Source organism: Erythrolamprus reginae, chromosome 2 (genome assembly GCF_031021105.1).
Source record: "Erythrolamprus reginae isolate rEryReg1 chromosome 2, rEryReg1.hap1, whole genome shotgun sequence".
Classification (NCBI taxonomy): Eukaryota; Metazoa; Chordata; class Lepidosauria; order Squamata; family Dipsadidae; genus Erythrolamprus; species Erythrolamprus reginae.
Window position 1 is genome coordinate 137,325,926 of NC_091951.1, and position 27,626 is coordinate 137,353,551.

At 40.6% G+C, this 27,626-nt stretch overlaps 1 protein-coding gene across 2 annotated transcripts in view; it reads right to left on the reverse strand.

Annotated features, from left to right (window-relative positions):
* Window positions 1-647: 647 nt before the first annotated feature.
* The window catches only part of PRKACA (protein kinase cAMP-activated catalytic subunit alpha), an 87,769-nt gene continuing 60,790 nt past the window's right edge, over window positions 648-27,626 (reverse strand). For both annotated transcript variants that reach the window (XM_070739580.1, XM_070739579.1), the window contains exons 3-10: window positions 22,814-22,942; window positions 22,625-22,723; window positions 16,615-16,697; window positions 15,915-16,041; window positions 14,071-14,166; window positions 13,810-13,932; window positions 4,997-5,161; window positions 648-2,767 (exon numbers count right to left, since the gene is read on the reverse strand). In XM_070739580.1, the coding sequence (XP_070595681.1) occupies window positions 2,642-2,767; window positions 4,997-5,161; window positions 13,810-13,932; window positions 14,071-14,166; window positions 15,915-16,041; window positions 16,615-16,697; window positions 22,625-22,723; window positions 22,814-22,942 (948 nt within the window). In that variant the 3' untranslated portion in view covers window positions 648-2,641. The remainder of the gene's footprint in view (window positions 2,768-4,996; window positions 5,162-13,809; window positions 13,933-14,070; window positions 14,167-15,914; window positions 16,042-16,614; window positions 16,698-22,624; window positions 22,724-22,813; window positions 22,943-27,626) is intronic.

The window sequence follows — 27,626 nt, forward strand, 5'->3', positions numbered from 1 at the left end:
GGTGCCTGTCAGATGCATTGGGCCACCACTCTCAGGGTATTATAGGAATAGTAGTCCAACATATTTAGAGGGCATTGAGTTGGGGAAAGCTATCATAGAACATTATGTAACTAGATACATGCCTTTATTTGCTCTGTGTAAGTTTTTTAAAAAATACAAACAGTGGAAGAGCTTTCCATGCACATTAACATGACAGTGTGTATGAAATTCTAATATAGAAACTCAAGAATCTGACAATTCTGGGTTGCTCACATAAATTTCAGATAATTGATGTGTTGATTTCACAGCCATTTGATAAATTGCCCCTTCCATTATCAATACTCTCCAGATATAATTTAAAAGCTTCAAAATATAGTGTATATTTGATTATAAAACAAATGCATTTGTTTTTCAAAAAGCTAATACTTTTCATTGAGTGACAACTTCAAATTACAACAGGGAGCATTCAATTCACATATCTTCAGTTATGTCAATCAGTTTTAAAGCTTTATACAAAGGGTAGGCTGTATCAATAGTTAACGAAAACTGCATTGTGAATTCCTAAAAGTTCCATGCCTTTTTATTTCATATTATCTTTTAGCACTGCCATCATTACTCAAACTCCTTACTGCTATTTCCCAACTTATACTAAATTTTAGGAATTAAACTTTATTTTTTTAAACAAAACTTTATTGGTAATAGTTTCAAATATGTTTACAACAAAGCACACTGTTAAAGAGGAAGTAGGGTTTGTTTTTTTCTCCGTGAAACAAGTTTTGTTGGATTACACAGAAGTGGTTTTTGTTTCTTCCAAGACTGGGAGCAGATGACTTTAGATCTACTCCTCCCCAACTTCACAAAAATGGGATTAAGGAGCTTCTTGGTAGGAAGGGATGATGAGAAGTTGGGGTGGAGGTAAATAAAGCTTGTCTGATCCTAATAGCACTTCTGTGCAGATTACATCTATCAATCCAAAAATGCCTGCTCTGCTCTCCAGCCATGGAAGGAGAACAGAAGAAACTTAAAACTGTGAATTTAGAAAGAGTGTATTGGAGTCAGGTAGGTGAAGACAGAATACAAGGAGGCATTGCATTGGAAAGGTGAAGGGGAATATCAGAAAAATTTAGGACAAAACAACAAGTTGCCTTCCCTCCACATCGTTTGAGTTCAAATCCAACTGCTTCTGTTTTTTTCAGAGAAAAGACTAAACAGATGCCACTTTGTATTTCCAATCTCAACAACAGACCAAAACTGGTCACTCCCTTGTCTGCATGGCACAAGTGAATGGGTTTTGTCTATTTTGTTTGTAAATCTCACCATCTTTATTATCAGGGTTAGGTTTGCCATCCTTTTCTTGTTATCTTAGCATAAAACCAGAGCAGGTATAGAGAGGTCTTAAGGACCGGAGTAATGGAGAGTCCACACCCACAGATTCATGTATCACAAACACTGAGGTTTGGGCTGGAATAGGAAGAATCAGATCCAACCAATGTGTCTCGCCAACATCTTTCACTTCACATGTATTTTATCCCCATTTTAATTGCTACTAAAGGGGACAAACCTCTTCAGACAGTGACAAATAGCTAGATTCTCATCTTTCACAAATCCTGCTTGTTTCTTATCCATTCAAATATTCCAGCAGTTACCTTATGCAGTAGAACTGATCTTGAGATACATTTTGGAGGGGATGAGGGTAGCTGAGAAGCAAAAAGAAATGGGTTTTGGAAATACACGTTCAAACAGTGTTTCTTCCCATAGTATTCCTGCTCCAGCTGCAGCCAGTCATTGTCCCCCTTCTGCAAGTGTGAATATTATTGCCTCTTTCTTTCCCCAAACTAGGGCCAAATATATGAAATCAAGTGTAGAAAGAAAGAAAAGAAAAACCACATATTCTTCATGCTAAAATCCAGCTGTTTTTACAGAATTAAAATTCCTGCTGAATTTCATTGAACTGTGCTGGAAACAGAGCATATAAAAGCATTGCCCCCACCTCGACTGTTAAAACCTTTTTTTTAAAGCCAGTCAACTATGTCTTTAAACTTTTTCTTTAAAGTTAATAAAATGAGCCTTGGAAAGGGATACGGGAGGAAAGGGCTATTGGTAAAAGGATAGGGTTGTCTCACAGTGGGAAGTGAGACAATTGGGTTGGAACCCATTTAATGCTGGTCTAAACACCAAAGTGCTGTTGTGGATGTGTTTACTTTCTGCCTTCCCCCTCCCCAATTCCCTTCCTTTTTTAAATATATATTTTTTTCAATGCCCCACGAACTAAATCATTAGAGATGGTGATGAATTACAAAGTATTCCCTTTCCCTTAAAAATAAAAACCCACCAAAAAAACAGGGACTGTCCAATTAGGGTTTGTGTTATCGATTGGAGTCAATGTGAGCAGGAAGGGAATTTGTTTTAAAAACTGCCTGAGAGTGGCTGGGAGCCACCTTATAGTTTGCAGTGGATGGTGGATGGATGACATTCAGACTACTGTCTTTTCCACAGCTTCAAATGAATTCCCCTTTTCTCTCTTCTGCCCAAACAGATCCAGGTGAACCCCAACACTCTCCCACCTCCCAAAATTAACAAATAGGCAAGGAACTCGGGCCCTTGAGGCTGATCAAATCCAGCCCTTTCTTTTCCTGGGCACACAAAGCAAAGGGGGCTGGCCCTAAAATTCTGAAAACTCCTTGACGCATTTTTCAGTGATAGACACCCGGATCTCCTCTTCCTCATAGTCATCAAAGTTACTTGTGTCGCCAGGTCCTTTGCACTTTGGTATAAAAGGAGCTTCCACCTGTGGAGGAGATAGCACTGTTAAGTATTATTATAACATGGGGACAGTCATCATGTGTTTATAATCAATTGATCCATTATAACATGAGGCATGAAATAAAACTACTAGCTTGGTTACTAATCTAAGTAATTTTCTCCCTCTTTAAACAGTAACATAAAGGACATGGTGATCCTGATGAGAGAAAGTGCACCACCAGGTCAATTCTGTTGGTACAGTGAGGATCAAATCCTCAACAACAGATCTTAACAACTTTTACACTCAGATGAATCCAATGAATACTGGACTAAATGTATAGATCCAAAAAAAAAATGCTTACCTGCTTCTCTATAGAAGAGAATAAAACACACAGCTGCTTAAAGCTATTTCTGCTTAGGCTAGCTCACTTCTAATATTAACACAGGACTGGGAAAATTTGCTTAACGTAGCTCTTGCACACACACTGACGTAAGGGCATGCTTTAAGAGTTTTCTTAACCAGGTAAAGTGGTAAGAATTCTCCCCACACAAGTGCATCATTCTACCTAACTCCTTTCATGTCTGCTACTTAGCCATTTCTTCTCAAAATAGGGGTTTATCAGCTGAGTCTCTCATTTTTTTGTTTCTAATTTAGGAAAATTATCCAAAATTACTTGGTGTTTATACTTTTTTCAACTAACCACAATATGCTGATTAAGATACTGTGCTTGGTATGATTTGGGTTCATTTAATGTAAAAAAACAGTAAAACACAATAGGCTAATACGTTTTGCTTAGAAAGCTCTGGTTAGTACAAAGCCTGGTCTAGCACAATGTATGAAGCAAGCCATTGTTTATAAATACACCCAGCAAATCTGAGGAGGATCAGAACTGGAGTAGCATCTAAAATACTTTTGTATCTAAAATACTTCATCTTTTTCATGATCTTGTGTCATTCAGAACCTTCCAGCCCCATTTTACAATACTAGAATAACCAGTGATAATCGTTTAGCAAACAATTTTCAAAAGGGGAATCATTGCCACTGCTTCCATTATTCTCCTCTCTTTCAAATAATTCACTTCACGTAAACTACCATATAACGTAGAGCAGTGATGGTGAATCTTTTGGGCTTGGCATGTCAAACATTTGGAATATGGCCTAACTTGACTCTGCTGGCATATCACATCTCCCCCAAACAAAAGGGAAAAAATTCTCTATTTCTTTATCTATTTGTATCCCACTTTTATGAGTTTACAAATAACGCAAGTTAATGAATTTATCCAACATGCCTTCCTCCTCCTATTTCCCCCACAACCACAACCTTGTGAGGTGTGTTAGGCTAAGAGTGACTGGCCCAGCTGGCTTTCGTGCGTAAGGTGGGAACTAAAAGTGATGGCCCCCAGCTTCTAGCTTGGTGACTTAGCCATTAGACCCAAACTGGCTCCCATTTAGATCATCCTGAACTGTAATACTTGGTGACAGCACTGAGGCAGGTTCTAAATAGAGGCCTTGGCTTCAACTTCAGCCCTAGTGCCACTGCTGCCACTCAAAAGGCCACCCCATGCCATTCTCCAATGAAGGTGAGCCTTGGGGAATAGCACAATTGTCCCTGCAGCCCAGTGTTTCCCAGGATCTGCCACATCCTACTATGCAGTGTTGTTTTTGACAGGCTTTTGGGCTGTTCTGGGTTCACGAAGCCTTCACTCTTGCATTTCTGTGGTTTCCAAAAATCATATGGAAGCATGCCCTGTCCTTAGGCGATTTTTGGAGCACCCAAAAGCAATACAAGAGCAGAGCTCTCTTATGTGACTTCCAGAAGATGTGGAGGCCACACCAAAGTACAACCCATTATTGCACAACTGCCACAGTCTCCAGAAATCACACAAAGGCATGTCCCATTTTTACATGAGTTTTGGAGGCTCTGAAGGCCATTAAAGAGCAAGGACCTCTTCACATAACAGTTGCAGCCTCTGAAAATCACAGAATAGGATATGCTTCCAAGAATACGGTAGTGGCCTGTCACCTTTGAAATTTGCCATCACATAATAATAAGTAATTTAGCTGCATGCTTAAAATTTTCGCTGGTCTAGAACAAGATTCACTTTTTTTGAAGTGCTGTGCTGTTGCTAACTTGCTGCTTTAAGAAACTGCTCGATGCATCCCCTTTTGTATATGTGCAAATGGCAGCCCTAAGCCTAGTAGGCAATTGACATTAATGCCTGATAATAAAATGTACCCTTTATTTTTTAAAAGCCTGTTAGTTGCAGTTGTTTACCTTCCGTTGGTAGATGGCAATCCAATCGGTGGTTGCAAACCACTTGTGATTCTTGATGTCACTGACTCCATTTTTGAGGTTGCCAAAGCGTTTGGTGAGGTCTACCTGTAGCAGGTTACGCAACAGGTCCTTCAGATCTGAGCTGAAATGGGATGGGAAGCGGACCTGGATGCAAAAAATCCAATATTTTTTTCTGTCTCCAGAAAGAAATCTCAAAACTATTGGAATATGGTAGGCAATATGATGTCTCATATACTATAGCAATCTACTCACAAATTGGTGCCCTCTGGGAATATTTGCAAGGGCTGGTGAATAGCAATCTATAGCTTAAGACATTAACACAATTTTGAAATTAGAACATTTGCCATGTAGCTACAGTTCCACATAGGTTTTCCTGTACATCTTGGATTTGAATTCCCAAGACCTTATTTTTACAAGAATTTCTGCCTCTTGGGAACTTGAAGATGGGAAAAGTACAGATGGTATAATAAGAATTACAAAAGAAGCAGAAGGATTAAAAAAAAACCTAGCAAAAATATTCCTGCATAAAACTAATAGATTGCCAAATGACTTTACAGAGTAGAAGTTAGTATTTAGCTTTCCCTCAGGGCAAGCAAAGGGCAGATTGTATAGCTTGCATTACTCCTGACTCCGAATTGACTGATAATAATAGTATAACATTATACTACTGAAAAAATAATTTATTTGCCTGGAACTATACAAGCTCTGTTAAATATTAATATTCAAAAACAAAAGAAAATAAATATTTTGAATTCAGGGTTCTATAATGTATTTGCGTATTTTTAGCATTTGGATCTTGGATTCCAGAGAAGTAAAAACAAGATAAAGCAAAAGTAGATTGTTTAGATCTATGTTTGGCCCATTTTTTTCTCTTGGTGGACAGTGGAAGTGGACAGACTCTAATGGAGAAAGAGTTGCTAAATGTCTTCAGCCAAATCTAATATATGCAAGTCATTAAGTATTTGCTTAATGCATATATAGTGATACCTCGTCTTACGAACTTAATTGGTTCCAGGACGAGGTTTGTAAGGTGAAAAGTTTGTAAGATATAGAGCCGGGGTGGCGCAGCAGGTAGAGTGCTGTACTGCAGGCCACTGAAGCTGACTGTAGATCTGAAGGTCAGCGGTTCAAATCTCATCATCGGCTCAAGGTTGACTCAGCCTTCCATCCTTCTGAGGTGGGTAAAATGAGGACCCGGATTGCGGGGGCAATATACTGGCTCTGTTAAAAAGTGCTATTGCTAACATGTTGTAAGCCGCCCTGAGTCTAAGGAGAAGGGCGGCATAAAAATTGAATAAATAAATAAATAATAAATAAATAAGATGAAACAATGTTTCCCATAGGAATCAATGGAAAAGCGATTAATGCGTGCAAGTCCAAAAGTCATCCCTTTTGCCAACCGAAGCACCTGTTTTTGCGCTGCTGGGATTCCCCTGAGGCTCCCCTCCATGGGAAACCCCACCTTCGGACTTCCGTTGCCAGTGAAGCGCCCATTTTTGCGCTGCTGGGATTCCCCTGCAGCATCGCAAAAACATGGAAGTCCAGAGGTGGGGTTTCCCATGGAGGGGAGCCTCAGGGAAATCCCAGCAGCACAAAAACGGGAGCTTCGCTGACAACAGAAGTCCAGAGGTGGGGCATCCCAGTGGCGGTGGCTTGGGTTTGTAAGGTGAAAATAGTTTGGAAGAAAAAATCTTAAATCCTGGGTTTGTAATTCGAAAAGTTTGTATGACGAGAGGTTTGTAAGACGAGGTATCACTGTAGCTGCAATATTTTAAAGAAATATCTCTCATGCTTGCAGGAGTTGATTAAGTGATTCATTTAACTTAATTTGCCCCTGCAATATACCAAGGTGTCAAACATAAGTATCTGAGCAGAATAAAAAGGGTTTTTTCCCCCACTGAGAGAATAACTTAACCAAAAATTCAACTGACTGGGGTTGGGGCAAGGAACTGAGAGGAGAATGTTGATGAACAAGCTATTGAAAGATATGACTGCTTTACATCATGTGCACCACCTACTGCACATCTGCACTTTCTCAATTTTTTTTAAAAAAAATGAGAATATAAAGTGCAATTCAGAGGAAATGATAGGAGATTCTAACATGAAGTGTTACAGTTCAAAAGTACAGCACAACGTTCTGCTATATTTTATATTAATCCAACAAGTTAAAAATAATATCACATGTCTAGCCACAATGTTAATGTTATTGGGAAAAACTACTAAAACTATTTCTAAAATTTAGGACACTGCTTTGCTGAATGACGCTGTAGGAACTTGTAATACCTGCATGAATTTCAAATCAAAAGCAAATCAAGACAATGGGCCACACTAAATGAAACAATAAAACATTATCCTTGATTGTTTATCAATAAAGGTAAGTTTCCTTAGAGTAAGAGTTGTATGGAAAGGTTGAAAGGACCGTTGAACTTACCTGAACAGTCTTCTCAATGCACTGCGAGGAGAGTCCAATGTGGGTGATACTTCAGCCTGATTGGTTAGGGACTGAGTTAATTATAATAATTATTAGCTACGCCCAATAGCCACCCCCAACAGCTCAGTCAATAAAAACGAAGGAGTAGTTTAATCCAACATAACTTTATTAACTCAACCAAACTCTGTAACTGAGCCCCTGGGCCAATTGCCCGGGTTGGGTTTGGACTCTCCTCGCAGTGCATCGAGAAGACCGTTCAGGTAAGTTCAACGGTCCTTCTCCAATGCACTGCTACGGAGCGTCCAACGTGGGATATATCCAAGGTTAAGATGATAGGGCGGGAGAAGGCTGGACCAGGGGCGTATGTGTCTCACACACCCGCTGCAGCACTCTTCTGCCGAAGGCCGCCTCAGCGGAACCAAAAGAGTCTAGTTTATAGTGTTTAATGAAGATATTTGGAGTGGTCCAAGTGGCCGCTCGACAAATGTCTTCCAAAGGCGCCTGTGCTATCCACGCCGATGATGTTGCTGCGCTCCTCGTAGAGTGAGCCGTAATGTTTCCAGGAATCGGCAATGACTGTGATTTATAGGCAGTCACTATACAGGATTTTATCCAACGACTAATCATGGTGGATGACACCTTGGTACCCATCGAGGCTGGTGCAAAGGACACAAATAAGGCCTCAGCATTATGGTGTGAAGAGGTTCGCCTTATGTATATTTTCAAGGCGCGGCGGACGTCCAGTTTGTGCCAACGCAGCTCCAATGCAATGGGTGTGTGCCATGGGCACAGAAGTCTGGTAAAATGAGCTTGTTAGAGCTGTGAAAAATCGTGTTGACTTTTGTTAAGAATGTAGGATCCAGGCGCAATACTACCCTGTTTGGGTAAAAAACACATAAGTCTGGTCTGACTGATAGAGCCACTAGTTCTGATACTCTCCTGGCCGACGTTAAAGCCACCAGGAATGCAGTCTTAAGTGATAAAAGTCGTAACGAGACTTGTCGTAGGGGTTCGAATGGTGGAGCAGATAGTGCCTCTAGGACTGACGGTAGATCCCAAGAAGGGAACCTGTGAACTACCGGTGGATGCAAGTTAGAGGCTCCTTTAATGAAACCCCTGACCCATGGATGATGGGCCATAGATCTGAAACTGTCCCATTTCACAATGGTGGAGATGGATGCTACCTGTCTTCATAGCGTGTTGGGAGCCAACCCTTTATCGAGTCCAGACTGTAGATTCCAACAAGGTCTCTACCGATGAGTCCTGTGGTTTCACCTGCATGCGTGAACAAAAGTGACTGAAGGCCGTCCAGGTAGCCTGATATATTTGAGTTGTTGATGGTCTCCTAGCTGCTTGAATTGTTGAAATTACTTTGTCGGACAATGCTGCACGCCTCATCTGGTCCTTTTCAATCGCCATGCGGTCAGTTTCCACCATCCTGGATCCGGATGCAGTACAGAACCCTGACTGAGGGATACTCTGTGTTCCCGTAGGCGCCATGGTGGGTACAGTATTAAATCCATCAAATCCGCGAACCATGGTCTCCGAGGCCAGTATGGAGCAATGAAGATAACCTCCGCCTGCTCCGATATTATCTTGGCGATTACTCTCGGAATGAGGCTCACTGGTGGGAACACGTATAGGAGTCCCACTGGCCATGTGATTCTCAGAGCATTGACCCCCTCGGCTCCAGGTGATGGGAACTGAGAAAAGAAGCGAGGAAGCTGAGTATTTTGAGGAGTGGCAAATAGATCTACCCAACAACCGAATTTGTTGGTAATGTCTTGAAAGGCTTCCAAACTTAGGCACTACTCCCCCGGGTAGAGGGTCGATCTGCTGAGCCAGTCGGCCTGCACGTTGTCTACTCCAGAAATATGTTCTGCTCGATTCGAGAGGAGGTTTCTCTCCACCCAAGTCATCAGGATCTGTGCCTCCTGCATTAATCTGCCTGATCTTGTCCCACCCTGATGGTTTATGTGGGCACGAGTGGCCACATTGTCCGTAAGTATTAGGACATGTTTGCCCTGAATCTGTGATTGAAAGGCTTGTAGGGCCAGGAACACAGCCCGTAGATCTAAGAGATTGATGTTTATCTCTGCTAGGTCCTTGTGTGTCCACAATCCCTGAGCCATCCCAGCTTTGGAGTGTGCCCCCCAGCCGGTAAGGCTGGCGTCTGTGGTAATAATCACTTCCTTCTGTTCTAGGAAGGGGGAACCCTGCAGAAGTGCCGCTGACTGCCACCAAAGAAGGGAACGTCTGACCGACCTGGATACTGTCACGAGGCGTGTAGAGTGGCTGGTTCGATTCCGCTGAAAGGACAAAAGGAACCACTGGAGAGGTCTGGCATGGAGCCGAGCCCAAGGCACAATGTCTCACCATGTCTTGGATCTTTCGTCTGCATTCCTCTGACAGGTATACTTCTCCCATCCAAGTGTCTATTAACGTGTCTAAATGTGGGAGACGCCTGGTCAGGCATAGATGACTCTATGTCTCTGTAACACTTGAATAGTCCGATCCAGGTCCTCTCTCGCCCGGATTGGGTCCTTTGAGAGGATAACGATGTCGTCTAGGTACGCCATCAGCCGGACCGAACGAGACCTGAGAGATGCTGTGAGGATGCCCAAGAGTTTGGTAAATGTCCTCGGGGCGGAGGACAGACGAAAAGGCATTGCCCGATACTGGAAGTGCTGGTCCTCGATGCAGAACCTGAGGAACTTCCGATGTTTGGGATGTACCGGCATGTGCAGTTAAGCCTCCTTTAGGTCAATAGATGTTAACCAGTCGCCCCTCCTTATGGATGCCAGAATGGTGTGTAGTGAATGCATTCTGAATCTCAAATATCTCACGTAGAGATTGAGCTGTTTTAAATTGAGAATCAGTCTGCATCCCTCTGACGCCTTCGGAATACCATCGAATAGTACCCTAGTCCTCTTTGATTTGGGGAAACCATCTCTATGGCCCCTATGTCGATCAAATGCTGAACCTCCTGTCTTAGGAGGAATCTCTTTTGAGGGCAGCAAGTCCATGGACATTGTAGGAAGCGTTGAGGAGGATGACAAAGGAAGTTGATCCGGAGTCCCTGGGATACAGTAGAGAGGGCCCAGGTGTCGGTCATGGTAGCCTCCCACGCCTCTGAATAGGCTAGGAGCCGCCTGCCGATAGGAATGTCTCCAAAGTCACTTCTGTCCTCGGAATCGCTTCTGACTGTTGTACTTGAAGGGCTTCCTGGACTGCTGATATTGTCTGGCTCGCTGACCGTATCCTCCTCTATCCGTCCGGAATGAATTCTGGTTGTATCCCCCTTGCGAGTATGACCTCGGGTTGTGGGGGTTCGTCGAGGAAGAATCCTGCCGAAGGGACTGCCGGCAATAGAAAGGTGTCTGTCGTCTGTCCATGCGTCTGGCAGATCTAGGTAACACCTTTCGCTTCTCCTTGTCCTCCACGAGGACCTTGTCAAGTGACTCCCTGAACAGTGTAGTTCCTTTGAAGGGGGCCGAGGCCAGGCGCTATTTGGATTATGTACCCTACTCACAAATGGATGATCTCCACTTTTTTGTTAGCAGGAATTGTCTCCAGTTGTGATAGCCACGGCAAATGAGTCAGCAATGCCTCGAAAGTGTTGCAAAAAAGATGGCCGCCTGTAGTTAAGAAAGGGGCGTTTCCCCCCTCGAGGCTTCCATACCCTTGGTGCCTCCGAAATGGCGGGCACAACTTCTGGCGCCAAATTGACCGGCTTCCTGGGCTTTGGTAGCTGCGCTGCCTGATAAGCCTGCGGGGAGCCCATAACAACGCTCCCCGCCTAGTTTCCCCCATCTCATTTTGCCTTTGACGGGTGCTTGTCGCTGTTGCTGATGGCTACTGAGGAGGCGCCAGTCAGCTGAGAGGCGGCCGTTCGCTGCCCGCACCAATTTCCCAATCGCGGGGCGTTCCTGCTGTTGCTGACAGCTCCTCGAGAGAGCGCTCATCAGCTGGGCGTTTTTCCACTTTAAATTGACGAGCGCTCACCGCGACCGTCTGCAGCTCTTCAAAGGAGCGCCCGTCAGCTTGGGAACGGCAAGCGATCGCGTCTCCCTGGAGGACCTCCTTGGGACTTGGCTGCCTCTGAGCTCTCCTTGTCCTCCACGAGGACCTTGTAAAGTGAGGCCCTTTGGAGGCGGGGGGGAGGGGGCGCTGAGGCCACGAACTCCAAGCTCCCCAGTTCTCTCTAGGAGGTATAGCCGCGGAGGGACCTCAGGGTGTGATGGAACCTTGAGCCGGGTCACTAGGCCTCCAGGGGTATGGCCGCGGAGGCCAGGGACCCGCCTAGGAAAAGGCTGGGACCTCTGGGCAGTGCTCACAGAGAGAAGGGGCCCTGAGGAGGTAAACGAGGTGCAGGCTGTACCCTCGGAGGGCCAGAGCCTGGAACTTCTATCTTCTCCTTCAGGATCTGTAACAAGAAGAGAAAAGGAGAAAAAAGGCATTATTTATTGCAAACAAATACTCAAACAACAAGAGAAAGAAAACACTAGTCCCTACACTACGACTGAGTTTTTAAGACTGGGCTGTTGGGGGTGGCTATTGGGTGGAGCTAATAATTATTATAATTAACTCAGTCCCTAACCAATCAGGCTGAAGTATCACCTACGTCCGTAGCAGTGCATTGGAGAACTGTTTAACTTATGATTTATATTCTGCCTCATATGGCAGGTAGTATCAGAGGTAATTTTAGAACAATATGCATAAGCAGGGCCCCTTTGAATATTTTTCAGGAAAGTAGTAAAGGAGGGAGAAGGCAAGAAAAAAAAAGTTAGAGGCAGATGTACAAAAAATAGCATATGAATTTTGTTGGGAGTATAGATTTTTTGCCTAAGATTGGAATTTCTTTTCTGTTTAGTCCTTCCCAATTGAGATACTGAAAACTCACACCTTCATGGTTACAGTACAATAAGGCTACCATTTGCCTAGTTTTATTCTTAAACATTATGCAGAAAAAGAGGAGCCATGTAAATTTTTATACATTTTGTTACAACTAGTGAAAACTTTGAGTAATGCCAAAAAGATAAGTTTAAAATGTTGTCAAAATAATAGTTTAAAGGTGTTCACTTGCAATCTACAGAACTACAATTACTCCAGCATTTACTTGGCAGGGTAAAGTTACATCTATGTTTTAGCGAACGTTAGAGGTAGTCCTAGAGTTACAAATGTAATGGAGCCTGACCATTCCATTCGTAAACCAAGGATTCATAGGAGTGAATCTTGTATCCCTCCTTTCGCCCACGCATTTGCACCTGAGATATTTCAGGATAGGGAAGGCCATGGGGGGCCCAGTGATGGAACAGCCATCTGCCTAAGACTACCCAAGGCTTTCCCGACCCACTGAAACATCTCATGCACCTCGTAATTGCTTTTCCCCCTACCCAACCTACCACACCGGGTCACTTATCATGCAAAGATCTAGCAAGCAGTCTCCTCTCCAGCCTCTCAGCCACATATGCCCCTCTGATGCCCCTTCATTTCGGCCTCCGGAGGCCTCCCCCTACCGCCAGGCATGGGGGAGTTGAGACACCTTTCCCCCAGGCGTTTTATATTTTATGTTTGGTGTTGTTTGGTTTTAAATATGATAGGGTTTTTATATGCTTCTTTTTTAGTATTAGATTTGTTTCGCTATAATATTGTTTTTTATTATTATTATTGTTTTATTATAGTCGGAGAGGGGCGGCATACAAATCTATTATTATTATTATTATTATTATTATTATTATTATTATTATTATTATTATCATTATTATTATGTTGCAGGTTGAAATGTACCGTCAGAGCTAGGAATCTGCCCCTCTGGAACTCCATTTCAGCCTGCAACATGCCAGGGGAGGCCTACAGAGGCCGAAATGGAGCTCTATTTTGTTCTGCAATGTGCGGGAAGAAACCTGCGGAGAATGGAATGGAGCATCAGAGGGAAGGATCTGCCCCTCCGGAGTTGTATTTTAGTCTTCAACATGCTGGGGGAGGTCTGCAGAGGCCAGAATGCAGCTTCACGGGTGCAGATATGCAACTCTGAACCTCCTTTTCAGCCAGCAACATGCAGGACAAATGTTTCAGAGCCTCTGCAATTGTTTGTAAAGACAAACAATTCCTGTGGTGCTGCAAAATTTTTATTTTTGAGACTTGTTCGTAAACAATAGGGGTTGCTTATTGCGTAACTTTAAACAATCACTAAGTGAATGCTTGTAACCCGAGGATTACCTGCAATTTTTTTACATTATTTACTGTGTACTCAAGGTAAAGTGTGGATTCTATTCCATGAAACATAAAGACCAATAATGTACAACAGGCAGGTGTAATATCTTGCATGCAGCAAATAAGGCACCTGCTGAAATATTACCTTCCCAGAGACAATTTTCTCATAGATCTGAATGGGCTGGTCTGCAAAGAATGGAGGATAGCCAGCTGCCATCTCGTAGATAAGGACACCAAGAGCCCACCAATCCACTGCTTTGTTATAACCCTGCAACAGGAATAAAAACTCAGATCACAACCAGAAGAAGTGGAATATTCAAGAGCTGGGGAACTCCCCTAGCCCTCCCTCAATTTGACCAGACAGAAAACCACAACATACTGTCCATGGGGAATGCAGATCACTCACCTTACTCAAAATGATTTCAGGAGCCAAATATTCTGGAGTCCCACAAAGGGTCCATGTTCGGCCTTTCACTCGTTTGGCAAAGCCAAAATCTGTGACCTGAAAGTGAATTGTCAACAAGGAGATGGGAATGAACATTAAACATAAATCTAACCTAATATTTAAGGCCAGAACAGGTAGATTAAGGAGATTTGTTTTTCAAAGATCTCTAAGATTTGTAGTATTTTCCAAGATAAAAAAATACTATGTAGTATTATTCAGAATACATTCAATTAGACAGATTGTTGTTGGGCTGATATATTTCAATTAATCAAATACAAATAATTGGAGTAAATATATCTGGGGTTTTTTTTGCAAGCAATTCTATTCCAGTCATACAAAATTACTTAGTATAGCAATATTAATTCACTTATACTTACATAGTTCCTGCTTACTGACTATTTAGAGACTATTTAATGTGATGACAATTGTGAAAATAACTTTACAGTCCATTTATAAATTTTATAGTTGTCTGTGTGAGCTGGAAAGTCCAGGACTACATGTGAAATTCCAATTAAACTGATGTATTACTACTGATGCCTAGGTATAGGAATCTACTCAATTAACTAGCACTACTTTGGTGCCAGACAAGGGTCAACAGAATTCAAAAGGGGTTGGACTTAGTCCATTGTGGTTACATAGATTCTAGTCTGATTCCTCTTTTGACTCTACCCCAGGTTCTGCCACTCCTCCTTCCCTTAGTCATATGATCATCATTACAATCGCTGCATGTCCTGTACCTGACTTATATATTTTTTTCTTTTTCCCCTTTGCTTTTTTGAAAAGAAAGGGTTTTGAAGAAAGGAAGCTATTCCGCTCTGTGATGTGGTGGGAGAAAAAAAGCAAGTGATTTTTGTAGTACTCTCTCCTTTGCCTGATCCTCCCTTGCTTCCAGTATGATCACATTGCTGTTGTTGTGTAGAAGAGCAAAGTGTTTACTTTCTTGCAATCAAACAGCAGAAAAAGGTCAGGCAAAGGAGATATTGGCTACAGAAATCACTTACTTTTTTTTCTCCCCATCCCCATCCCCTTCATCAAACAAGGAGGTTGGAGAGAAGGAGATTTAAAGAGAATACTCTAGCTTGCCCACAGTTGCCAGTCCCAGGCTGTGACATGATTGCATTCCTTTCAATGGGTACAAGACAATAAGTAGGCTCTTGAGCATTCCAAAGGACAGGGGATGGTTTTGAGTCAAACAAAACCAAACAGTTTAAAACTGAGTAGTCCTGTCTCTTTACAACAAGAAAGGAGTCTTGCAGTCACACGATTTCCCAATTAGAAACCCCTTCACTTAGCAATAAGGTTATTTATCCCAATTGGGATTATTTATTTATTTATTTAGAAAATTTATTGGCTGTCCAATGCCCTGTGTTATCTCAGTGGCTTACAATCATACAAAAAAACCTGAACAAAGATAAAACCATAAGTAAAATACATATAAAATAAAACACATACAGCAGCCCAATGAAAAGATGCGGAGGGTGGAAGCAGGATGGGGGCAACGTGGGATCTGTTTTTAATTGATCAACCCCCTCCACTGTGATATTATTAAGCAAGCACACTACCTAAAGTCCCCGATAGTCAGATGAGTCAGTTTATTTTATTTTATATTTTATTTATTTTATTTTAGAAAATTTATATTGCTGCCTGTAATCACATGGCAAAAAATCTGACCACTGAACAGTCATGGCTTGTTAATATAATCTAGTGGTCAGATTTTGCACATAATATTCACTGTGCCAGACTACTGAGATGGCAAATCTTAAGAGTGATGAATGTGAATATGAAATTGATAGAAATAGTTCTACCTCAATATAGCCCTGCTGGTCAATGAGGAGATTTTCAGGCTTCAAGTCTCGATAGATAAGATCTAGTGAGTGCAGGTACTCAAAAGTCAACACAATCTGAGCGGCATAGAACCGGGCATGAGGTTCACTATACAAAAACAACAACAGGAAAACAGAGAGAAACATTTTTATTACTGATTTCCAAACAATGTCAGTTAAGGCTTTTGTTTTACACTGTTCGCCAGGCACTAACAAGGAGATAGATGTTTCTTTCTCCTTTTTCAACTTTTCAATGTAACTTTTCCATCAATTGTCTTACAAGAGCAACTCTAGACTAAACCTGTGCTGAAGCTTTTTTCTTACTTTGAGTTTGCCAATGTTATGCCCAAAACAATCAATAGTCATTTGATGAAAAATGTTAAGCTCCAGTGACCCTACCAGGCTTGGTCATCTAGTCATAAAACAGTTTCTATCCTATCTGTTGACTTTATCTCAAAATGCATAACTCGGTATCAGAGATTAGCAAGGTATGCAAAAAAAAAAGGATATATTTTTCCCAGATATACTTAAGTAGAAGGTGAAAGAAACTGGAAAAATGATTATTGGGTTTGCTCCCTCCTTTAATACCTGGGAATCAAATATAAAAACTACAATACCTAGTTCCTCTATTCCCACTAACTAGCATAACAGCATCCTTGCAGTGATGAGGGAACAAACTTACCTGAACCTGCCAATCCGTCGTAGGTGGGAGAACATTTCACCCCCCGGAACGTATTCCATCACCATGTACAGATTTGTATTATCCTGTAATGGAATGCAAAAATAAATTAAGCGTAATATTAACAAGCAGTGTTTTGTCGCCCCCTTCACCTCTGATGATTCTAGGTACACAACTAATCAATTATTATAAAAAGATAACTGCCTTTCTAAGGTATGCGCAGCAATGTGCAGAAAGAAGGAAGAATAATTTCTTGTAAACAGAATTAGTTATCTTGTAAACTGGTGCAAGAAATTAATCCAAGTACTGTATCTTGCTTCATAATTGCAAAGGAACTCCCCCCCTCCATTATTTTTTACAATGCCTATGGATCTGAGCTAGCTACAGAGCAGATTTTACTGCTTTCTGAATTCAATATCAATATGTTTTACCCCTTTTGTCATGCCCCCAATTTATTTAACTTATATAGCCACACAATTAAAAAACAAGTATGGGCAACTTACAAACAATAATAAAAACGCATGGAAGAAACAGAAAAAAATTGCCAGAGAACACCAATCAATATACTACAGGGCCTTTAGAGATGGATTCATTCAACACTTTGGCCCATCATGCATAGTTTTTCCACAACTTTGATAAAAGCCAATAAGGCTATCCAATTTTGGGAGGTTGGGACAGAGGGGAGAAGCCATGCTGTTCCATAGGGCAGGTACTATATCAGAGAAAACATTCTTCTTGGATTTCATTAGTTGCCATTGTTTGACAGGAGGCACCCAGAGCATGCCAATTTTGTTGGATCTGGTGGACTGAACAGAATAACAGATAGATAGTCCACAAATATCCTGTGCTGTGAAGGGGTTTCAGAGTAATAACCAGCTCTTTGAATTGTCCCAGAAGCCTCTGGAGCCAATGTAGCTTGCATATGGTGGTAAAATATGGATACATTGGGACATGTCCAGTCTGTAATTAACCACTATCCAAATTCTGAACAAGTTGTAGTTTCCAAATACAGTATGTAGAATATATTACTGCAATATACTCTACATACTGTAATCACATCAAGCAGGAAGTTATTAAACCATGAGGGGCCAAAGTTATCTTATGTCTCAGTTCTGCTGACCTGGATTGGGAGATATCCTTATCTAGGAATTAGCATATCTGAGACATAAGATAAAATTCGCAAAGATTCTCCTGTTCATAGTTGCCACTTCCTCTTCCAGGAGGAACTGAGAGTTTTCATATCATTTCTGCCTGATGGAATGCCACTCCACCCATAATGAAAGATGGAAAATCTGCCTAGCCATTGAATCTTACTGGAGTTAAACCGAAGCCTGTTTTTTCCTACCAGACCACTATAGCTTCTAATACTGAGTCAAACCTTAATAGCATCATTTGTTGACCAGAGGTAGAGAAGAATAACCAAGTATTATCAGCATACATATATGGCGATCCTACTCTAGGCCAACAGATGACGTAGATTAATGTAGTTAAATAGGAGCAAGACTCCACAGAGCAGGAGACTAGAGCATTAGAATCAATTGTGAGGAAAGAAGGAGAATCGCAGTAACTTACAGTAAGTCTGTCCATAAGGATACCATGACGAATGGTATCCAAAGCTGCTAAGAGAGCAAGGAAAGTCAGGATGAATGCACTATGCCCATCTCTCCAGAGGTTATTCCCAAGTATGATCAATGTCATCTCATTATTAAGCTCAGACTTGAAATAGGATCTAAATCCATCTCATCCTAAATTCTCTGAAGTTGCAGCCTAACCACCCTTTCCACAACCTGGCCAAAAAAGAGAAAATTGGAGACAAGGTGGAAGTATCATTGGGCCCTATGATTGTTTTTTGAGACGAGGGCAGGCCACTGCCTCTTTAATGGCAGATGAACCATCATGTATTTCCTCCCATGGATGAAAATCAGCACTTGAACTCATCAACACATCACCTTCAAGCAGCCTTGGCCACCTAGAAATGACACCGATGTTAATGCACAAGTGGCCAAGCTCACAATCCTAAGGATTGTGTCAATCTCTTCCCAAATCACATAGTCAGATCATGACTTTGTCAACTCCATAAGAACTGCACTACTAGAATTCAACTTAGAGCAGGCAACTTCACCCTTTGGATGCTTAGAAAAATCTATTTAAAATGAGTGAGTAATTAATGGCAAACCCAGTTCTAATTAAATAGTGTAAAGTGCTGTGCATTATCCGCAAACCCAGTAAATGTTCTTATACAGAAATTGGGTCTGAGCTGTATGCAACTAACAACAACAAAAAGTCTCTAGGGGTTGCAGATAAATGAAGGTCAACTAACTCTGTGGCAGCTGTGAAAAATGCAAATTTTCTACTAGGAATCATTAGAAATGAGACTGAAAATAAAACTGTCAACAATTGGGATATTGCTAGGAGTCAAGCAGCATATACATTTAATAAAAATAGTATATTTTTACAACTACAGCTGCTATGTTTAAAAATATTTTACAATTACAGCTGCTATGTTTAAAAAAGTGATATAACAGAGTTGGAATAAGTATAAATGGGGATAACTAAATGATCAGAGAATTTAAATATCTTCCCTTCAAAGGCTAGAATCAATTGAAAAGAAAAATAACTATGTAAAATCAGGCATGGCATGGACAAAGCAAACATGCGTTCGTTTCCTCACATTCTCAAAACGCGAGAGCCAGAGGTAATCTAAGAAAGCTGACTTAGAAAGTGACTAGAACGGACAAAGGAAATTGATCAATTGATCTGTAGAATTAAATATTATTAGACATGATCATGGCCACCAGGAACACAAATAAATACACAACAAATCTAGTATGGGCTATCAAATACCAGTTGTAAGAGAATAATGGAGGAAGAGGGATATGTCACCCTCAATTGTTCATGTCACACCAGCGATATCTGGAGGTCATTATGAAAAACAGAATGTTGCACTAGAATAGCCCTCGGCTTTATAACTACAGGTATTATTTTACTGAAAGAGTAGTAGATGCTTGGAACAAACTTCCAGCAGACGTGGTTGGTAAATCCACAGTAACTGAATTTAAACATGCCTGGGATAAACATATACCCATCCTAAGATTAAATACAGGAAATAGTATAAGGGCAGACTAGATGGACCATGAGGTCTTTTTCTGCCCTCAATCTTCTATGTTTCTAGTCTTCAACTTACAACTGTCTGTTCAGTGACCATTTGAAGTTTTAACAGCAATGAAAAAAAGCGACTTGCAATCATTTTTCACACTTTCCCCCCCCCGCATCCCCCTGTTCATATGATCAAAATTCAGATGCTTGGGAACTGACTTTTGTTTATAGCAGTTGCAGAATCCCTAGGTCAAGTGATCACCTTTTGCAACCTTCTAACAAGCGAAGTCAATGGGGAAGCCAGATTCACTTAACAAACATGTTACTAACTTAACAACTGAAGTGATTCACTCAACAACCATGGCAAGAACAATTGTAAAATAGGGCAAAATTCACTCATCTTGCTTAGGGATGGAAATTTTGATCAACTGTGTTTGTATGTTGAAGACTACCTGAATTCTATGTCCTTAATGCTATTGCAACCTTAAGTACCATAACTGATTGATTACCACCTTTATTTCAGTTCTACTCATTATTCTCACCCACAATGGAATGAATTAGATATGCACAGATACATTTTAACGTAAGCCTTCAGTCCTAAATATTGCTGTTAGGAAATCACTGCCATAAATTTAAAGTAGATTAGATTAGATATATTGAATTTATAACTAATTATAGAAGTAACTAATTACTAAACAAACAATTGTTTAGAATCAACTTCCAAATCCTTATCTCTAGAGTCAACAGATGTTATACAATATGCAAAGTTTGTACATCATGTGTCTTACCAAGGAGTTTTTGCAGCCTGGGGGCTATTACCCACTGCCCCAAAAGATGCACTGCCAAGCATCTCTAAGCCTTTATCACCACCTCCAGCATTACTTTGTTAACTATGGAAAAGCATATTTCTTTAGAGTTCATGGTGATTTTTAATTTATCGATGTGGCCCTTTCCCCCATACAAGTTGTACCGTTCTGACACTGCATAAACTATGTACAATGTCTCAGGCAGATTGACTCACTAACACTGCTATTTTATTGTCAAGGACTGCAATGCTTGGGGAAATAACCAGCACAGATCTCAACTACGCATGTTTTCAGATAAGTATTAAGCTCATAACTGTAGCTCAAGGTTGTGCAGAAGGTAGATCATTGAGTTCTGGTAAGCCTTTTGGTGATTTCCAATAGATAACCTGTTGCTCCTAGATGTTTAACAACAGTAACAATGCTCCTCCAATCATAAATTAAATTATGGCAATAAAAACAAAGTTTGGACACAGGAAGTGATTAACCCAGAGAGGAATTTTGTGTGGAATGGCCATTAGCTTGTTATTCCAGTGCTCAGGACACATTCGTGAATTTGTTTCATGTTAGATCTATTCTTCTGCATCTGGTGGACCTCAAGTTTTTTTAGAAAAACCCCGGCACTATATCAACACAGCTTAGTCCATCTTATGTTATAAACATGGAGAATACCAGAAGGATTTTAAAACTCATTTTGCACTTTACAGCAAAGATAGGTTGAGCTTAATGGCTTTCTATAATCTGATCTGACAGGTGTATTACCGTATTTTTCGGAGTATAAGACGCACCTTAGTTTTGGGGGAGGAAAATAGGATAAAGAATCTGCTTACCAGATATTCATCTGGCTAGCAGCCTTAGTTTGTTCAGCTTATTTCATCCCCTTATTTTATTTTTTAAAAACCTTATTCAGAAAGAGTAATAATGAAAGAGCTTGCAAGCAGGTAAGAGCTGGGAACATCGTTAACACCTGGTTAGAGCTGGAAAGAAACATTTGGAGCAAATTAGAGCAATGAAAAAAACCCTGCAAAGACTTAGGGCTTGGAAAACATTATTTGCAAAGAGTAACAATGAAAGAGCTTGCAAGCTGGTGAGAGCTGGGAACATTGTTAGCAACTGGTAGGGCTGGAAAGAAACATTGGAGGAAATAGAGCAATTAAAAAAATTACAAAAAACAGGGTTTGGAAAACATTCTTGACAGAGAGTAACAATGAAACAAGCAGGTAAGAACTGGGAACATCATTAGCACCTGGTTAGGGGTGGAAAGAAACATTTGGAGCAAGTTAGAGCAATGAAAAAACCCTGCAAAGCCTTAGGGCTTGGAAAACATTCTTCACAAAGAATAACAATGAAAGAACATGCAAGGTAAGAGCTGGGGAAATCGTTAGCACCTAGTTAGGGCTGGGGGAAAAAGCTTCAAAAAAAGTTACATTCAGAGTATATGACACACCTGAATTTTCAGCCTCATTTAGGGAGGAAAAGGGTGCGTCTTATACTCCGAAAAATACAGTAACTAACAGAAACCCTTAGAGAAAGCCTGTCAAATTGTTTGCCCGCGGGCCAGATGCATCACGTGCAGGCCACACTCATCCCAGTTCCACAAAGACAAAAAGTCACGATACATCACATGATGACGCGACCAAGTGTGACCCTTGTACCTTACAGCATTTGGAATGATCAAGCCTTTAAAGCATACGATTTGGGTTATGTATCTTAAACCTATGTGTTCACTATGGCAGTTTCACATTGGTCATTTCAAAGTATTTTTTTTTTACTAGGCTGCCCCGATGAAATTGTCACCAAGACATTTTATGCCCATTTCAGAATGTTGCACATTCATTTCAGGGGCAGAATTGTTTCCAGGCCTGGCACTTCAACACTGAGAGCTCTTCTTTCCTTTCTACTACATGCAGAACATTTATGATGTGTATATGTTTTGCTAAGTGTATGTGTTTCAATTGCAAAGGACACTGCATGAAGACACACTGCTCATCTTCTCATTGCCTCTAGAAATTCTTCCTTGAAGCCAAATTTCTGATGACTTTGGAGCAACAATTGTTCAGAGAATTAGGAGTGCAGCAGGTGACAGAGAAAGACTGTTGCTTGACATCACCCACCTTGAAAGAATACTCTAGCCTGACAAGGAATGGGAAGTTCACGGCCTGAAGAATGCGTTTTTCATTGAGGGTGTGCTCAATCTGCTTCAGTTTAACAACCTACAATACAGAAACGAGATCAAGTCAGGCACAGCTTCCTCTGCAAACCGGCTTTGCAAAAGCAAAGATCATTAGCACGTCCAGACTCACTTTCTGCTTATCAAGGATTTTCATGGCAAAATAATTTCCAGAGTCCTTGTGCTTCACAAGCATCACCCGCCCGAAAGAGCCTGTACCCAGGGTCTTGAGGCGGTCGAAATGATCCAAACTGGATGTGTTCTGCAAAAGGAGAAAAAAAGGGGAAGGGGGAGAAATGGCTTCATATAATCGGCTATAGCTATTATGTTAGGACACAAAGCTTCAAGTTATGGGATGAGTAGGTTTTGTCTGATTGATAGCCCTCTTCCTTTGCTATATTATAGGTGATTACAAAGGCTTCCATTTCTGTGTTTTCAGCCAAGCATTCAACTATTATTTTCATCTATTATCAATATCTTTTGTAGGATTTGCAAGAGTTAGGATTCCACCACTAGAGGGCACAAGATGTAAATCCTTTCAGTAGCACTACATATTTTATCTCTAGCCAACAACACTTATCAAATAGTAAAATAGCACTACCAAAAACTGGCATTTGTAGTATAACAGCATGATAAATCCCCAATGTGCTAGATAGGCAGTCATACAAAACACTAAACAAACTTTAAACCATCAGATCAGAAATCTGAACCATGGGTAAATTTCTAATTATACAATAGTGACATTGAACATTAAACAGTGATTCAAAGTTGGTTTCCCTGGTTTTGAATTTTATGTTTTCAGCTTATACCCCATGGCCTGCTCTCTTACACTTCAACTATAATCAATATTCAGATCATTTCCTGTGTTTATTAATTATTGAAATAAAGTTTTTCAATTCATTTTCATAAAAATAGCAAATATGGAACAAACTGAAAACCTAACACCTCCCCCCCCCCCAATCTCTATTTCCCTGGATAGAGTAATTTAGTGTTCATATTGATATGACACTGCCTACAGTTAAAGAGTCAAAACAAAAAGTTTTCATACCTCTAGCATTATAATTTTGTAGGAAACTATTTTCCACCTTTCAGGTTTTCTAAAAAAAATATTCTAAGTTAGGACACAATTTATGTCCTAACTTAGCATATGAAAAAATAATGTCCTACATTCAACAACTGCATCACTATCTTTAGTTTCTATAACTGCATTCAAATGTTTTTTGTACTTGTAATTGGTCATTAAGAGTATCCTATTCCTGGGTCTATTTCTTCATGGAAAAATTGCTTCAATTCAACAACATTTAGAGGATTTTTTAAAACATGTTTGGTTTAAGTGTTGCCACAATAGTTCAACGAGGTTTAGGTTTTTTATTTGACCATTCCAAAACTGAATTTGTTCTCTGTCAAGCCATTATCTTGCATACTTGCTTTGCAAGTTTAGGATTACTGTATTCCTGAACCATTCATATTTCAGTTTTCAGACATGGGGGTTGATATTCTCATGTGGAATTCTCAATACAAATAGAATTCCTGCTTCATCCATGGTGGCAACCTGTCCTAGTCCTGAGACAACAAAATATTGCAAAACACTCTGCCACTCTAGGTCTGACAGTTGGTGTGAGATTCATGAGATTATCATGAATGCAATGAACAGTAACCACCATACAGTGGTGGACAAAATTGTGTATTTTTGTAGGTTTGATGGCAAATAACACCATTTTGTTTTGGAGTAGTACCATACAGTTATATATCAATGGAAAGCTAATTTAATCAAGAAGGTAATGCAACAAAATGTGTTCAATTATCTGTATTCTATGAAACGTTACAGCCAAATAACTAGAAAAAAGGAAGCACAGCTTCCTTAGGTTGATATCAAGCTTTCCTTCATCTGATTGTAGGAAATGAGCATGAGTGTTTTAGAGAGCCAATCAGTTGTCATCTTGTTTTGGCAATGAGCCGATCAGATCACAATGGGATTCAGTTATTGATTTCATGTATTGAAACTGAGAGGATGATACTTGTCAGTGTAGTACATGATCGCTATCAAATTGGTTGGGTTTGTTGGTGTTTTTTTCATTTACCCTATTTCCTCCGAATTAAGACATCCCTTGATAATAAGCCCAATTGGGCTTTTGAGTGCATGGCAATAAGGCCAAGCGCTTATTTCAGGGTTCAAAAAAATATAAACAGGGTAGTGAGCTTGTAAATCGTAATAAAGTTGAAGTAATGGTGCAAAGAGTTGACTGGTTGCCCAGAAAGCGATATAAAATAGTACAGTGGAACCCCGACATAAGAGCTGCTCTACTTAAGAGCAACTCGAGATAAGAGCTGGGAGGGGAGAGATATTTTTGTTCTACTTACAAGCCCAAATTCGAGATACAAGCGCCAAGGAGCTGTCTCCTGAAGCCAAAGGCTAACTTCCGCGTTCGGCTTCAGGAGACAGCTGCGAAGCGGCGCGCGTGTTTTAAAAGGTTGCAGCCGGCCTGGGGGGCTCGGGGGGGTGCTTGCAGCTTTCTTGCTTGCTCTTTTTCTTTCTCTCTTTTACCTTCCCTTCCTCTATTTCTTCTTTTCTTTCTCCTTCCCACCTTCTTCCCTCCCTCCCTCCCTTCACTCATTCCTCTCTTACTCTCCCCTTTCATAAGTTTCCTTGCTTCCTTCCTCTGTTCCTGTCCCTTCCCCCTTTCTTTCTTTCTTTCTTTCTTTCTTGCTCTTTTTCTTTCTCTCTTTTACCTTCCCTTCCTCTATTTCTTCTTTTCTTTCTCCTTCCCACCTTCTTCCCTCCCTCCCTCCCCTCATTCCTCTCTTACTCTCCCCTTTCATAAGTTTCCTTGCTTCCTTCCTCTGTTCCTGTCCCTTCCCCCTTTCTTTCTTTCTTTCTTTCTTGCTCTTTTTCTTGCTCTCTTTTACCTTCCCTTCCTCTATTTCTTCTTTTCTTTCTCCTTCCCACCTTCTTCCCTCCCTCCCTCCCTTCACTCATTCCTCTCTTACTCTCCCCTTTCATAAGTTTCCTTGCTTCCTTCCTCTGTTCCTGTCCCTTCCCTCTTTCCTTCCTTCCTTCCCACCCTCCGTCCATTCATTCACCCATTCCTCTCTTGATCGCTTAAAGCCGGTCCCTGGTGCAAAAAGGGTTGGGGACCTCTGTCCTACAGGATTGGGTGGCAGAGAAGTTGAACATATGCAAATTTAAAAGTTTAAGAAAGTTTACAAGTTAAGTGAAAGAAACTTCATTATTCATTTATATGTACATGTACATTTCTTCATTAAAAACATGTCTTTCTGCATAATTTAGACTAACTTTGTGAGTTTTTTGAGGGCTGGAACCAATTAAAATTATTTACATTAATTCCTATGGGGAAAAGTCGTTCGAGATAAGAGCTGCTCGACTTAAGAGCCCAGGTCCGGAACGAATTAAACTCGTATCTCGAGGTACCACTGTATTATTAACTGAACAAGGCTACAGTTATAAAGAAATTAGAAAAAAAATTGGTGGAAACTTAACCAAAGGTGACATTTCTAAATTTTTGAAGAGTTATAAGGAGACATAGTCACTACAAAACCACACTGATAAATGCAGGAAAAGGTGCACAACAGCAAGTGATGATAGAAGAATTAAGAGACTGTGCCTACATGACAGAAGAAAATCATATGGGTGTATACAAGATGAAATGGCACAATGCAGTGTGAAGTTGAGTGCAAGGACTGTTCAGTGCAGACTGCAGGAATTTGGCCTTAAGTCTACAATTCTACGAAAAAAGCCACTTTTCTCTCTCAACCAAAGGTTGAAAAGACTAAACTGGGCTAAAGCCCATGTTACCTGGACAGAGGATATATAATTTTATGGTACTAAGAAAAAAAGTGGTGTTATTAGCCATCAAACCTCAAAAATACTGTACACTTTTTCCAAAACATTTCCACAATTTTGGCCATTACTGTAGTTACTAGCACTTAAATAGCCTGAAAAGTCTCACTTTTGACTCATTCGTGTGTAAAAATATTCCTCCATTAGATGTGGATAGTTATCTAAATGAATTTTTGGGGCAAAACTAAAGTAAAATACTGTTGTTGTTCTTCTTAGTGATCTATGGCTTCTGCCATGTTACATTCCCATTTGTACTTAGGGCTTTTTCTGATGGTGAAATCACGAACTCTAATTTTAGACAAGTGAGAGAAGCCTCTAAACCCTTTAATGTTCTTCTAGGCGTTTTTGTGATTTCTTACTGACTTTATCTTGCACTCACTTTGGAAATGTAAGCATATTAAGATGTACAGTGTTCCCTCGATTTCCGCAGGGGATGCGTTCCGAGACCACCCGCGAAAGTCGAATTTCCGTGAAGTAGAGATGCGGAAGTAAATACATCATTTTTGGCTATGGACAGTATCACAAGCCATCCATTAAAACTTTAAACCCCTAAAGTACCATTTCCCATTCCCTTAACAACCATTTACTCACCATTATTACTGGTACTCACCATTGAATAAGACACTTAGTGATCCTGATATTTATAAACATAATTATTTATTAACAATAATTATTTCTTTTGTTATTTATTTGCAAAAATTATATGTTTGGAGATGACATATGACGTCATTGGGTGGGAAAAACTGTGGTATAGGAAAAAAACCACAAAGTATTTTTTAATTAATATTTTTTGAAAAACCGTGGTATAGGCTATTCGCGAAGTTCGAACCCGCGAAAATCGAGGGAACACTGTATCTCTAAAATCTGTGTGGTGAAAACTTCCTCCAGTGATGGGAGTCAAAGTTTGTCATATTTATATTGGACAGAGCTGCCCTCAAATAGCCTCAATTATTTAATGTAGTACTCACTCCCATATAGGCCTTTATTTATTTAAGAAATTTATATAGCCGCCCACCTCATATACACAATTCTGGACAGCTAACAATTAAAGCAGAATAAAAACAATAGAAACAACGGGAATAAATAA